This window comes from Scatophagus argus, chromosome 17 (assembly GCF_020382885.2).
Source record: "Scatophagus argus isolate fScaArg1 chromosome 17, fScaArg1.pri, whole genome shotgun sequence".
Classification (NCBI taxonomy): domain Eukaryota; kingdom Metazoa; phylum Chordata; class Actinopteri; family Scatophagidae; genus Scatophagus; species Scatophagus argus.
In genome coordinates this window covers 20,586,182-20,601,134 of record NC_058509.1, presented here as the reverse complement: position 1 = coordinate 20,601,134, position 14,953 = coordinate 20,586,182, and the positions used below count along the sequence as shown (strand labels likewise).

General features: G+C 41.0%; 1 protein-coding gene across 1 annotated transcript in view; it reads left to right on the top strand.

The window, feature by feature from the left end:
* The window catches only part of LOC124074932 (thrombospondin type-1 domain-containing protein 7A-like), an 82,058-nt gene that overhangs the window by 20,101 nt on the left and 47,004 nt on the right, over positions 1 to 14,953 (top strand). Inside the window, exons 5-6 of the mRNA XM_046418281.1 lie at positions 5,167 to 5,322; positions 8,764 to 8,967. Coding sequence (XP_046274237.1) covers positions 5,167 to 5,322; positions 8,764 to 8,967 — 360 coding nt within the window. The remainder of the gene's footprint in view (positions 1 to 5,166; positions 5,323 to 8,763; positions 8,968 to 14,953) is intronic.

Sequence of the window (14,953 nt, the reverse complement as noted above, 5' to 3'; positions counted from 1 at the left end):
GTGTTTGGCTGTGAAGTGGGCTCTGGACACTTTAAAATATTACCTCCTAGGTAGAGACTTTTCTTTGGAGACTGACCACCGCGCCTTGCAGTGGTTGGGCCGCATGAAGGACTCCAATGCTCGTATCACCCGCTGGTTCTTGGCATTGCAGCCGTATCGTTTTACGGTGCGGTACCGGGCGGGAAAGGAGAATACCGTGGCAGACTTCTTGTCTCGCCACCCAGTTGGCGAGACTCCAGAGGGGTAGGGAAATGTGAGAAGGTGAGCACCCTCCTTCTCACGGTCTCCCACGAGGGACGCGTTTTGATGGCCTGTGAGGCAGCGTCGAACACTTAAAATTAAAAAGACGTTTCGGACTTTGTAGCGCATATACGCGCTGACGCGTGTGTGCGCACACGCACACACACACACACACACTCCCAAGCACACGGAGAAATGGACTCTATCGTCAGTTTATGTATATGCAAATGCTTGGTGACATGTTTGGCGTGGCGTACGCCATGGACGCTTCGGCGCTGAAAGTTCAGCCCGCTGCGTCGCTCACCTTCCACAACCACAACTCACCCGTGTCAGTTTTCTCCCCGGTTTAGCATCCAGGCGTGTGGTGAGGTACCCACTACTCGTCCACCTCTTCAGTTCAGTTTGTAAAGACTCTGGTTTGCCATAACATTCACACAGTCACATGCACTCCCGGTCCGACTCCACTGCTCCTCTGCGGAAGCGCGCGCCGCTGCAGGGGCGGACTTTATTGGGCCCAGGGCAAGGGGGCACGGCCCATTGCACTCAGGGGGTTTTTATTTTTCTATGGTATTGGCTATGTGGTGTTTGTATAAAATTATTGTGTGGTGTGTACATATTTGGTGTGTGGGTAAATTAACTTGTGCATTATTTATTTGTTTGTATCCATTTATTATGATTATAGTATTGTATGGACCATTATGTTTATTGGTAATCCCCTCAATAATGGTTTGGACCATTTGGGCTCTACAAGCAGCCCTATTTAAAGGAGCCTCATTTTGCACTTGTGGTTCCTTGGGAGAACTAGTATGTGCTGTTGTGAGAGTTGGTTATCGGTGTTCAGTTCCTGCATTTTGTCTGCCTGTGAAAACCTTGTGTTCTGGGAGATTAAAAGGATTTTTCCTGGCACCTGACGCTTTGCTGCCTCCTGTTTTCAACCTCTTCCACCTGAATCCGGTCTTGCCGAGATCCCGTTATTCGGGGAGACCACTCTGGTCCCTCACAGGCCACTAGCTCCTCTGCTAACTGAGCTAAAGGTAGCTATAGTTACAGCCAAAGACAAATACAGCATACAGTAGTGAAATGTTGCCCCCTATATTTTGAAGCTACCTTTGAATTTCATTTTACAAGCTGATACTAATTTCTGTTCCAGTAAAGTCTACTTGTGTTTTTATTTGATGAAATGTTCCACAAAAACAACAATACCTCAACCTGATTACCTTGACCTCTCCAAGCTACATACCTTTTAGTTATCTAAAACAAGGTGCTCCATGTAACTTAACTGGCTGTGTCTGTCAGTTGGAAGCCAATTAGAATAATGAAAGAGTAGCAAGAAAAAACAAAACAAAACATGTAAATTAATGATAATAAAAATACTGGTAACCAAGAGACTGAGTATGTTGAGAAATTTACCCTATGAAGTCTACCCTATGAAGAAGTATGAAGCTTTTCACAAGAATAGTTGGATGGTTTTGCCAATCACTTCGGCAGAGTCATTAGACAGTGTCTTCAGAGTCAGCAGATATCTTAAGTTACCTTCAACGCTGATTTCGACACTCTGTTTATGAATGCATTTTTCATATGTGACTGCTCTTATCAGGACCACAGTAACTGGTTCATTTCCTGCTTCTTGTGTCACACCATGGAGTGGATGATTTCATTGTGATGAGCCAAGCAGTTGTGTGGAGGAAATATGTAGCCCAATTAAGCTGATGTAATCTTATCATTTGCTTCCAAGGATGATCGGCCAATCCCCGAGTGACTCAGACAGGCTAGTCCGGCAGTAATATCTACGAACACACATCATTGCCAGTCCGATTACTGTGAGCTACTGCCATCCCAGATCACTGCCTGCTCTTGATTTGACATACTCACAGTTGGAAAGTGAAGGGTTTGCTCAATCCTGAAATTCTGCTACACCCTTGCAAAGATTACTGCTGACAACATCACTGTTCACTACATACTGCATACTCAAATGGAGTGTTTTTGGATTATCATAAGCAGCCTTTAATTCTGGTGGCACATATTTCACAGCCAGTTGATCATATTTTCCTTAAGACAACATGAGAATTAAAGATGCTCTTGCTATAAGTTGTATCAGCTGTTTTTCCTTCACTTGATCCGGTGAATACGAAACCCCGTTAGGGAGTAAACATGTGACATGCTGTATAACAGCTGTGCCACTGTGAAGCCATGAATCCTCAGCAGGAAATGAACCGGGAGTCAGGTTATTGATGGCAGTTGGCACGTAGCAGCACAGAGCTTTGGCCTCTGAGGTTCCTAATTTGGTGGCGTGAAGCGCAGCACAAAGAAGACTAGACCATCTGGCACAGAGGTACCTGAGCAAGGTCAGTCTGTGTGGAGATGTCCATTAATCAGCCTTGGTTATGGTTATGCAGAGCTGCTCAGACTGGACAAGACCTGTCTTCCAAAAGCTCATAATGAACCATGTGAATGAAAAGGGATGTCTGACTGCTCCATTAGTGTGACAAAACATGGATATTTTGGAGTGGAAGTCATCAACAGGTCATTTGGATGATAATTCAGCACCTGTTAGCACAGTGGAATATTTGCTAATCATCTGTTCAGTGCCTCCCAACTGAAAGCTTTAACTTGCTAGAATGATATGGCTTTTTCACAGCTGGTACCGACAATTTGGGAATTCATTCCCATAAATCCTTATGTGACTGGCATCCCTAGGTGGATTTGATTACCCTGTCCAAAATTTAAGCCATGTTAGTTGTGTGGTTGTAGGGATGCTTTGCTGGTTGGTCAGTCCAGACTGAATTATCTTTAAAACTATTGGAGGAAATTTTGTGCAGATGTTCCTAGTGCCTGGGGTATTAAATGTACATTAATGACTTTGGTGAAACACACTGCACGTGTAGAAGCACAGAAGGGTAGGGATATTGGAAGTGGAATATTCAGAGGAGTGTGGTAATTAATCACTGTCTTCTCAGGCAGTTACATTACAGTCCTTATAGCTTCTACACAGCCCTGCCAGTCACAGTGGGGCATGACAGAAATGGTTCATGAAATGGAAGGCGGCATGCGGAAAGTGGAAAAATAATAATGTTCTTCTGAAGGTTCATAATGGCAGCATGAGAACATGTGACACTACAGGTTTGCAGCCAGAGGTAGATGGCTTTCAGATTAATTTCTTGAGGATTTTGTATATTTTTGCAGACTGCTTCAAAAGTTCTTTACACCACAGTCTCTTTACTTTTAGTCCCAAACCAATTTCAGTTAGTTCCTATGCAAAACTCCAAAAGTCTAAATGCAATAGTTAATCGTTTTTAATATCAAAAAATGGCTGTAATGCTAATAATGCTGTAGTTGGCTCTTATTTGTGAAAATAAGTTGATTTATATCATGTGTCATAAATTTGATTAATGAATAGTGTTGTATTTTGTGAAATTGACCATTAGTTGGCAATACGATGGTAACATTAAGTGTGAATCATGCCCTGCCACACTCCTGTACCCGGGTGCTACCAGTTTCTTAAGCAGATGTCCCGATCCATCAGTTCCATTAATTCAGTTAATTCAGGTTTTTGTTGTTTACTACACAGATACATGTGTTTAGCAAGTGTGAAGAAAGAAAAAAACCATATCAAACTACATTTGATATTGATGTAGATGCAATAGCAGCTAATCACCTCACATCATTCGACATTATTCCCTGTTTCTGTGTTACACGGGCACTCAAGGGCAAGCCAACATATACACACACTTAAGCGACGCTATTAAAGGACGCACCTTTGGCCGAGCGGAGGCAATTTGCATGTGAATGAGGCTCACTCCTGCTGTAGCATAGCAAGAATGATTCATCAGCCTGACGACCTTGCAGAGAGTCACCTACAGCTGTTTGGAGCCGAGGTCCACCGAGAATCAGGCCAAATGGAAGACTGGCCCGCTGTGCTGGGAAAATAAAACAAGCTTTGTTGTTTCTTGGTTTTGGAACATTATGAGGGGTTTGTTTGGGGTGCTGTGAATGAAAGAGTAGAGGGCTTGCATTTCTTTGGCTTTGATTTTTAGCTGAAAAGATTTGTTTCTGTGGATATGAGATTCTGAAGACGGGTTTTTGGAGAGCTCAGAGACCAACGTCTGTCTTTTTTCTTTTTCTTTGTTTTTTTTTTTTTTTTTTTAATATTTTCATGTCTGTAGATTGCTCTGTTTAACTATACAGAATTCACAAAAGTTTGAAGAATGGAGCTGAAGTACTGTCTCTGCACAACATACAGTATATGGCACATTCTACAAAAAGTTAGAATCTAATTGAAATGTATTCCTTCTTATATACCTGCAACTTTTTAAAAGCAATAACTAACATCTAACATTAATGGATCCACAATAAGTAGAACTTGATTACTTATTTTCTTGGATTTCATTCAAGAATTCATGTACCGTTTGTTTTACCTAAAACGTAAACAACATTAAATGTTCTCATTACAACCATAATATAAGATGATATGATAATGATAAGAGCATGATTACATTTTTTAAATACATTGTACATATGTATGTATATATCCATTTTTTTTAACAGTTGAAGAATATTCAAACATCAAAATCTTTGCAGTAGTGTAACACTTTGAAGAATTTTTGGTTTTTTAACAAAACAGCTGTCATCTGTCCAACCACTCAAATCAAAATCCTTTAACTGCTCAATGTAATCATTTTTTATCTTCAACTTTTTTTTACCCCAATGATTGGAGAGACGCAAATGAGCAACCTGGTTTTGTTCCAAAGTGTGATTCCTCTATCAAACAGTATTTGCATGGCTGTTAATGACACGAACTGTGGAACATGTTCTTCAAATCAAATGTGCATTTTTTTATATGTTTATGTTTACATTTGGCTCTTATGATTGTTCATTACATGACATCGTTTTTACAGCGTGCCATTGATCTTGCCTGTGTCTCCGCAGCACTGAGGCCAGTGGACAGTGATCTGTGTCTTGGTATCCCTCCAAACACCACCCAGCTCTGCCATATCAGCTGTCCTGTTGAATGTGAGGTGTCGTCATGGAGCGCCTGGGGACCCTGCACCTATGAAAACTGCCAGGACCAGTCAGCCAAAAAAGGTAGGACTTCGTTGTAAGAAGTATAGTAGTAGGTCACAGAATGCTCCAGGCACATCAAACTTAGAGGAATGCTTTCCTGAATCTGGGCACAATCATAAAAGTAAGTGTGATTTCATACCAAATGGATACTGAAATTTCCTTCTGCATGAACACAACCTTGGCTTCATCATTCCACCTTTCTTAGAGGTTCACTTTGATCCAGCATAAACAACAAGAAATGCACTACTTCTCTCCTCAAAACTGCAATGGACCTTTTTACTTTAGCCTCTTCCTTTGTTAACATTGATCACTCTTATCTCTGTCTTGATTAAGGACCTGCTTTGCCTATCTTAGGACTAACAATGCAAATACAAATGCATAAAGACAGGTTTGATAACCGGTGATGACAATGACACATACCGAAATTACATCACGATTGAGGTTCTTTTGTTGATGCTTGAAGATTTCTCAGAGGGATGGCTCCACTTTCCTCTATGACTTTTGGTACCACAAAGCAGCATGTGCTATGTTTAGCTCAGGGTTTAATTTCTGCAGTGCAGATGCAGTGACATCTTACGCATATATTTTGTGCATGTCATGTGAGTTAATGTTACTGCAATCTGAACTGGTATGTCCTTGCTTTTTTGTTGTCTAAATATTGTGACATATAAGCCCCCCACTTAGCATGTGGGTGTTTGTGCTGTGCTGTGCTGTGCTGTGCTGTGCTGTGCTGTGCTGTGCTGTGCTGTGCTGTGCTGTGCTGTGTGCTATGGCTCAGTTCAGTTCAGTTGCTTTTTGTGGTTGTAAATACAACTTTTGTCCCAGTTTGACCCCTCAGCTAGTAGATAAATAATGCTTGGGTTGTGATATGAGTTTAGTAGGGGGGAGTATTGTTCAGTGTGCTTCTGGCACTGTGGATGTTTTTTCTCTCCCTTCCTGATCCACCAAAACAGCACCCTCTCTGTGTTGTGGAAGCTCCTGGTTTACAAAATAAGCACTGGTTTAGTTAATACAACCAGAGTAGACTCTCAAATGCTGAACAAACTATACCCTCTAATACGATTATATGCCCCAACCCTTTACATTGCCCAAATGAGTACAGGTCAGGTCAGCTATTTACATGTACAGCCTAATTATAGTATGTGACACTGTTACTGTGCAATATCTCAGGATGTATTTACTGGATTATTCTGTGGTATCATATTAGTATTAATCATTATATATTATTGATATCAAAGTCAAAATTCGGGTTTTGTGACAGCACTGGAGGAGGGCATAAGTTTGGAGAGAGAGTGCCAAAGCATCATTATCTCCTCTGCTTAATGGTGGTTGCTGGGGCAGGTTGTGCTAGTCCATCAGCAAGGTTGACACAGCCACTGCTTCAGCCCTTAATTATCCCTGGAACAGTGGTGTCTGCCATGACTAATGCCTGTTGACTCTGTCTTAATGAAGCGTCTCAAATGCAAGGGACAGTTGGAAATTCTTCTCCATGCATCTTAATGATGGATCTGCTCACGCTCACCCGTTTGCTCACTACGCTCACTGCTTTTGCTCTTGCTGTCGTCTACTGTACATAATGAAAAGTGAACATGCACCCACACACACACTCTCGATTGTGTGTACCCTTGCTCTCATTACCCAGAAATCTCGTGGCTGCAAATCTTTTTTATGCTCCTGACATAGAACATGGGAATCATTTGGCTGTGATTACAACACGTTAGTTTACTGAATGTTAATTGTACTTTCTGATTTTCTATATACACAGTTATGTGCATCAGTTAGGGTTGAACAATTACAAATAGCATTTTCTCTGATCAATGTAGCCCTTTAGATTCACATTACATTAATTTCTTATCATTTTAACTGTAGACCACTATGATGTACACAGTGTTAAAATAATTAAGTCTTCTATCAAGTATTAACATGCATACTGCATGTTAATGCACGTCCCTTACATGAACGCAATACAAACTCAGCTTATCCTGTTTTTACATAAAAGGAGTCTGACATCCTTGCTTGTTGTTGTAGTCATTTCAGGATAATAGAAAAACAGATTTTCACATTGTGTATTTGGCATTACTCAATAGATAATAAATAATAAGATTTAATGTTAATGTTATCATTTAAAGCGATATCATATTTAAAGTTGTATCTTATTCATATATTTATATTTATTTATTTTTATATTTCAGTTTTGATGACTGAAGCTTTGATATATGTTTAATGGGGTTAGAAGAATGAATGTTGTTTTTGGCACTGAAAGTTAAATTCGGCATGGAAAACAAAACCTCTCTTGCCTAAGAAGCTGCTCATGAGATGAAATAATGAAAATCATTAAACTCTTTGTTGTTGAGAGAAAGAACACCACTGTGTTGGTCTTTTTAAACAAGCAATCTAGTATTTCTTTGAACACACCATAATGATACAGTCTGGTGGTTCTTAAACCACTTAATTGACTAGTACAATTCAATGCAAAGCCCCCAACAACGTGCCATATGTTAAGTGTGCATCAGTGTATGTGAAAAAACAGTGCAATTTTCTGTTAGCAGTTGATGAAGAATTCTTTCACTTCATACAGCTAGAAAATTATACCAGCTCAAATATTTAGTAGTAGTCCATTCTTAATTAAAAGCTAATATCACATATGATTGTTTACATGTATGTGTGTCTTCCGTCAAAATGAAGCCTCTTCCTCTGACAACAGCCTGTGCTACACTGCTATCTTGCAGACATGTCATTCATAATACACCCTGCAGACAGCAAGGGAGTGATGCCTGGTAGAATTGAATTACCCCCACCTCAAGTCTCATCTTCCCTCCTACAACACCCCCCCTCCCTCCATCAGATAAAACCTCCATCACTGGGTCTAGACACATGGTGATACATGTTCTGCTGACCTTCCTGATTAAATAAAGGCTTTGAGGGTAAAAGAGGAGAAGAGAGACAAAAATGAAATGGAAAAGACAAGATTCTGGCATCTCCACCTGAGTCCCGCAGTCACTGCAGGGCTCTGCTGCCTTATCGGACTGGAGCAGGAGTGTGGGTTTGGGGGCAGGTGACCTTGACTGGGATGGAGTTCACATCTCCTCTTCCTAAGACCTGGGTGGCAGAACTCCACGCCCTTGAGCAGAGGAAACAACACACAGGATAAAGCTTGTGTTACTCACTTTGGATAAAGCTACTGTATTAGCGAACAGAAACAGTCATTATGTGAAGTCCTTTTTGGAATTTGTGTCAACTTCAAGCTTCATGGGCTGTCACGCTGAAGGTAATATTACAGTTAACGCCAAAGGCCCATTGTGACCACAGAACGTTCAGGTTAACGTGTTTACAAATGCACATTAGATTTTATTAAACTACAGAAAATCGGGTGCTGCCCACAGATGGGTAGCACTGTGGTTGATTAACGTGGGGCTGTTTTATGTTCATTAACTTTGTTAAAATCCTATTTTTTCTCAACAGGTTTCAAGCTGAGGAAGAGGAAGATCGTCAATGAACCAACTGGTGGGACAGGGAACTGCCCCCACCTGGTTGAGGCAATACCATGTGAAGACCCCAGCTGCTACAACTGGCTGGTGGTTAAACTGGAGGAGTGCATCCCTGATAATGAGAAGGAGTGTGGACCAGGAACCCAGATCCCACAAGTACAGTGTGTCAACAGTGATGGTGAGTAGACACAGTAGATACATTTTACCATAAATGAGCTCTTTAGGTCTGGGAGTACCGGTAACTGGTACTTAGCGCACTTTTGGTTCTAAGCTAGGACAGAGTACAACATTCTGAACTGGTACTTAGCGCACTTTTGGTTCTAAGCTAGGACAGAGTACAACATTCTGAACTGGTACTTAGCGCACTTTTGGTTCTAAGCTAGGACAGAGTACAACATTCTGCGCCCCAGTGAGTCTTATACATTGTCTCTTTTTTGTTTGTCATCAACATGTTTATTGTTTATTAATGTGTTAATAAATAGATATATTAGCTTGTAGTCAGCTTAATGATCTCATTGAAATCAAACTTGTGAATGGCGTTTATGATGTCTTCTTCGCTTGTAGAGTGGTTCAGCACCAAGCGCAGTCAAGGAAATGATTGCATAATGAGCTGCTGTTTAATCTGATATCCTAATGTGTTGATGTGCATGAATTTATCCAGTAAAAGCTGGTGTGCAAGCTGACATAGAAAACAACAGGTGTGGGTGGGCGAAGCACGTCATACGTTGATGGTGTGTGATTCCTCTAACAGTGTGGGTAGTGCTGTGACTGTTGTTGTAGCCTTTATCTCTCTGGGTTCTCTTTTCCCTTGGTATATTAAACAATGATACCAATTATCTGTGCATTTATATGATAGACCATTGTGGCAATGTTGCACAGCAATGAACATGGCTGTTTTTTGTTTGTTTGTGAAGTATTGCCAACTGGTCAAGGCAGATGGCCGCCCATCTTGAGCCGGGGTCTGCTCCGAGGTTTCTGCCTCCTAAAAGGCAGTTTTTCTTCACCACTGTCACCAAGTGATTGCTCAAGGGGGAATGTTGGGTTCTCTGTATTACAAAATTTAATTAAAGAGTTTGGTCTATACCTGCTATGAGTCAACAGTGCTAACCACTGCACCATTGCGCCAGACCAGTGCGGTCTTCAAAGGTTAATAGGGGGACTGGAGGAATTTCTCCAGTTATCAGCCTCTCTGGGAGAGCTTATGCCATGGTGCTGGAAAGAAGGCTCTGTATATATTTATGCTAACATCTTCAAATACAGATATTAGATAAAGAAAGTTTTGAGAGATAGCTTTTTAGTTTTAGGCTGTCAGACCCAGGTGTTTGGAACAGTAAATTCATCAGAGTTGATTAAGCGGCCCTGCCGAACCCTGTTGAACTCTGTTGAACCCTGTTGGCTAATTATTAGATAAGGTTGTGGTAGAGGAGGTTGCATTCCATGTGTTGTCAGTTTACTCAGCTCTGATTGTTGCAGAGTTGCTTGGCCTCTCTTTGAACCACCACAATGTGAGCCCTATAGCCTTGGCTTACTGCCCAGCACTGTAATTGCTGTTATAAGGAGATGTTCTTCTATTGTTTGTGCTATTCTAAGCAATTTTATTGTGTTCCTCCGTGCATGTATGTGTATGGCTTCTTTCTCCTGGGGTCCAGCACAGGCGAATGGCCAAAACACGGCTGGAAGAGAATATGAGGGAGTGAGAATAGTGTTGGCACTGCCTAAGGTTGTTGGGGGGGTTCACTCTCACACATACTCACACTAGCTCTGCCATAAAGACTACACACCTGTTCTCTTGTTCATACCTACATGTTCACACTCTTTGTCTCTATGGCGTAAAAAGCATTCTGAAGCATTCCTTTGCTTGTCTTTCCAAACCATGCACACCTACTCATAGTGTTGGTGAAGCTATTTTGAAAGTCTCAAAAGCTTCCAGCTTCTTAAAATTAAACAACAGCAAAGCTTCCCCTAAGAGAAATTCAGTGTTGTTTTAACTAAAGTTACTGAGAAAAAGTAGTTCAAGATAGTACATCTGGCTTCAGATGTCACATGTCAAATGACAAGGAAACATTGTATTCATAATGATTATGTCCGTCATTTTTGCAATAATCATATGTTATAATAATCAATAATCATTTGCAGGTTTTAGACAATGGACTTCCCATAAAATGCAGTAAGCAGCCTTTACGCTTCATGGTACTTAAAGAGCCACTGGGTCCAACTGAATCTGCTGGAATTTTGGACTTGTAACATGAATGGAACTCAGACTTTCAGAGCTTTTGCTTACAGCAGCGGAAGGAATTACACTTTATTTAAAAAAAGCACATGCTTCTTATCTACAGGGAAAGATGGGGACAGGAAACAGGAGCTATGTTCATTTCTGTTAGTCAGAATCAAATTCTCTTAAATCAAAAAGATGTTAAAGGATGACTCACAAATTCTCTGGGGCAGTCGGAGGAAAGGCAAGCATTTGTTATGGTAAACTGCGTGAGCAAGAACATCTAAGGAGAATTGGTGTGATACATTTTTATTTGGATTTATTTTCTTACGGGGTATGATCTAAGATTTGGATTATGTAGCCTGTCCACTGAAAATGCCCACTAAATAAAAAAACAAGGAAAAGAAAGAGACAGAATGGTCTGAAAAGTCAGTGGTACAATACAACACATGTATAGCTTTGTTTTCAGCTCATTCTGTGAGACAGAGATCTGAAATATGTAGGAACTCACTTTTTATTAATGAACAGTTATGACCTGGATATTATAATTTCATCCAGTTTCATCCAATTTCATACACACACACACACACACGCAACAAACACAGTTTGGTGTGTCTGTTCGCGTTCATGAGTATGTGTGTGTGTGTGTGTGTGTTGTCTGGGGTAAGGCAGTTATGGGTAGATTCCTGAACCATAACACAGTGGCTGCTAATGAGGGCTCTGGGGAAAACGAGAGAAAAAGAGTGAAAAAGAGAGATGGGGGTTGTTCATCAGTTTCCATATTACACTCATAATCAAGGTCCCCATTCACAGGCTGCAATGCTCCATGTTATTGCAGAGGCAGCAATTACCTTCTTCCTCACACCAAACTGTCTTGTTATCTACAACTAATTATCTTTACTCTCTTTCCCCTGAAAAATTTAAAGAAGCCTGTCCTTGAAAGATAATTTATTATGAAGCAATGGGACATATCAACATTACTGACAACTGTATTATGATTCTGACATTCCCTTACAGAAGCATGGGAGACATGTTGAACATGCTGTTTGCTGGAGTTTATCTTCTGCTGTTCTTATCAGCTAGGAATAAAAGAAGCAACTGGTGGATGTTCAAGCTGCAGGCTGTAAAAGAATTGAGCTCAGCTAATATTGTAGCTGGGCTCAATCATGAGGAGAAAAAGGAAATGAAAAAATTTAATATAAGTGGACCCACATTTTCATGTCACATGATCAAAGTGAAATATTCATGACACTGCTAAGTCCAGAATGTGGGTTTACTTCAGCAAAGCCAAATTCTTTTTTTTCCCTTTCGAATTAAGTTAATTATAGCTTCATCGTCAGCAGAATTCTTCCTAAAATATAAGTAGTATACCTGAAGGTTTGGTGCTGTTTTCATTCATAAGACTTAGAATAAATAAATAAATAAATAAATAAATAAATAAAATAAATAAAATAAATAAAATAAATAAAATAAATAAAATAAATAAAATAATGAATAACAAATTGCTTTTTTAGGCAATGTTAAAGAGGTTGAAGTCTTATTCTTTTTGTTTCTTAGCAATAAGTAAGCACTAGCTGTAGCTAGCTGCCTGGTCAAAAACGACAAAAGTTCATGGCTGTCCAAAACAAAGACAAGCTAGATCAAAAGACACAGTAGTGGCCTCTAGAGGCCAAGGTAGTCATGGCACCTAACATGGCTTGTGTGGTTTTCACCAGAAATGGCGTATAAAATAATGTATACAATAATCTGCTCAGTTGGAAATGCTGCAGTGTGTTTGACAGGAAGAAGTACACTCTATACCATTTTGTAATATTTATCTGTGTCCATTTTAGCTTAACCAGGTATGGATATCTGATTTCTATGATCTGCATATTTGATTTGGCATGGGCCTTTTATCTCAGATGCCGTTACTGATGAAACCCTTCATTTATTTGGACTCAGGACAGGTAATTAGCAATACCTTCACCGAGACTTCACCGAGTTCAGTGTCTTGCCCAAGGAAACTTTAACTTGTGGACAGAAAAACCACCCCATATCACTTATTATTTAACCAACTGTCACATATTCATCAGTCCATCTTTTAGCTATTCCCATCTATCCTGCTATTCCTTGGGGCATTCTTCATGTTTTGAAACCAGTTAAATGTCTACATTTAAATGAATACATCTAGGTAAGTAGTTTCAGTCTCAGCCATTAAAGTTAAACTCTTCAAGGTGACCTCATCTTTTCATCTTTCTCTCTTTCTCTCCTTCCATCTTCTGAAAGCCTCTCAACTAAAGAGGTATGGGTTTCCTTTTATGGCACGCTGTTGAATCACACTTATTGGTAAATTAGATTAACACAGGCTGCTCCACACAGTCAGCTTGGATTTACTCTGCCTTTCTTCCCCATTACCTCTGACTGCTTGAGAGGCAATCTTCCCTGGATGTGGCAGAATTGAATAGAGGAGATGTCAGCCTCCGTCTGGTACATTTCCATCAACAGAGGCTCAGACAGCGGTTTGACTTGTCTTATGTGTGTAATGTTAAAAAAAAGAAAAATTTTCCTTTTATTGCCTCAATTGCTCGCTGAGGTCAGGGTGACCTGATATCACTTCAGCGTCTCAGATTTGTGAGTTCTCTAAAATGTTTTTTTCTGATACTCTTCTTTTTCTTTCCTGCTATGCTACAAGGCCACTTTTGTTTTGACTTTCATTCACACTGAACATCAGTCACCTCCCAAAATGTGATACATTTTATGGCTCTCTGTTTGTGGTAATTCAGCTTGTTACAATAACGTGTCTTATTTGCTTATGTAACACTGCTGCTGATGTGGTAGCATATTGGAAACAAAAACCTCCAAAATAATTTCCATCATTTCATTTCTCATTGCTTGCCACAAAAAACAGCACGATTTCTCAAAGGAAACAGACCTATGCTGATAGGAGCTTTGCTGTTTTTTGTAAACTAGTGCAGACTATAAGGCCTTTTTCTTTGTCTTCATCTGCTTATCCGGGTCCGGGTCACAGACACAGCAGTCTCAGAAAGGAAGCCCAGAACCTCCTTGCCCCAGCCACTTCCACCAGCTTGTCTGGGGGAATACCAAGGCCTTCCCAGGCCAGATGAGAGATGTAGTAGACCCAGACTTCTTTGTGTCCTGGGTGTGCCTGGGGCAGAAAAAGAAAAAATCTGTCCATGCTCCCAGACAGACATGCCCAAAACATCCCCTCAAGGGGCCATCTGGGAGGCATCCTGACCAGATGCCCAAACCACCTCAACTGGCTACTTTCGGTTACAAAGGGCAGCCCTTGCATTGCTGGCCCTACTGCCAGCAATGCGAACCAAGCTCTCATTCCTGCAATGCAAAGAATGAATGGCTTCCAGGCCATCCACCCCGTAATCCCGGAGAATATGTCGTAAGCCTTTTCCAAATCCACAAAACACTGCAGACTGGTTGGGCAAACTGCAACACACCCTCCAGCACCCTCACAAGACTATAGAGCTGGTTCAGTGTTCCACAGCCAAGGCGAAAACCACATTGCTCCTCTTGAATATGATGTTCAGCTAACTGGTGTTCTCTCTTTTCTGGCAACCTGGAGTAGACCTTCTAATGGACCAACTACAGAGTTTAATCCCTCTGTAGTTGGAACACACCCTCAGACTTTCTTTGGGGCCAACCGAACTCCTCCCACATCCAAATTTTTCGCTTCAGTGACTGTCCGAACTGTGCATCCCCAGAAGGGGCATCTTACAGCACAAATTCCAAGGACTGCTAAGAGGGTGGCTACTCTGAACTGCTGTTTGGTGCATAAGCACAAATGCCAGTCAGGACCCATCTCTGACCTGAAGGCACTGGGAGGAAACCCTCTCAGACCCATTGCTGTGCCAAGAGGTGAGTCCAACTATATCAAGCCAGTATCTTGCAACCTCACGCACAATCTCAGGCTCCCTCCTCACCAGAGAGATGACAATCC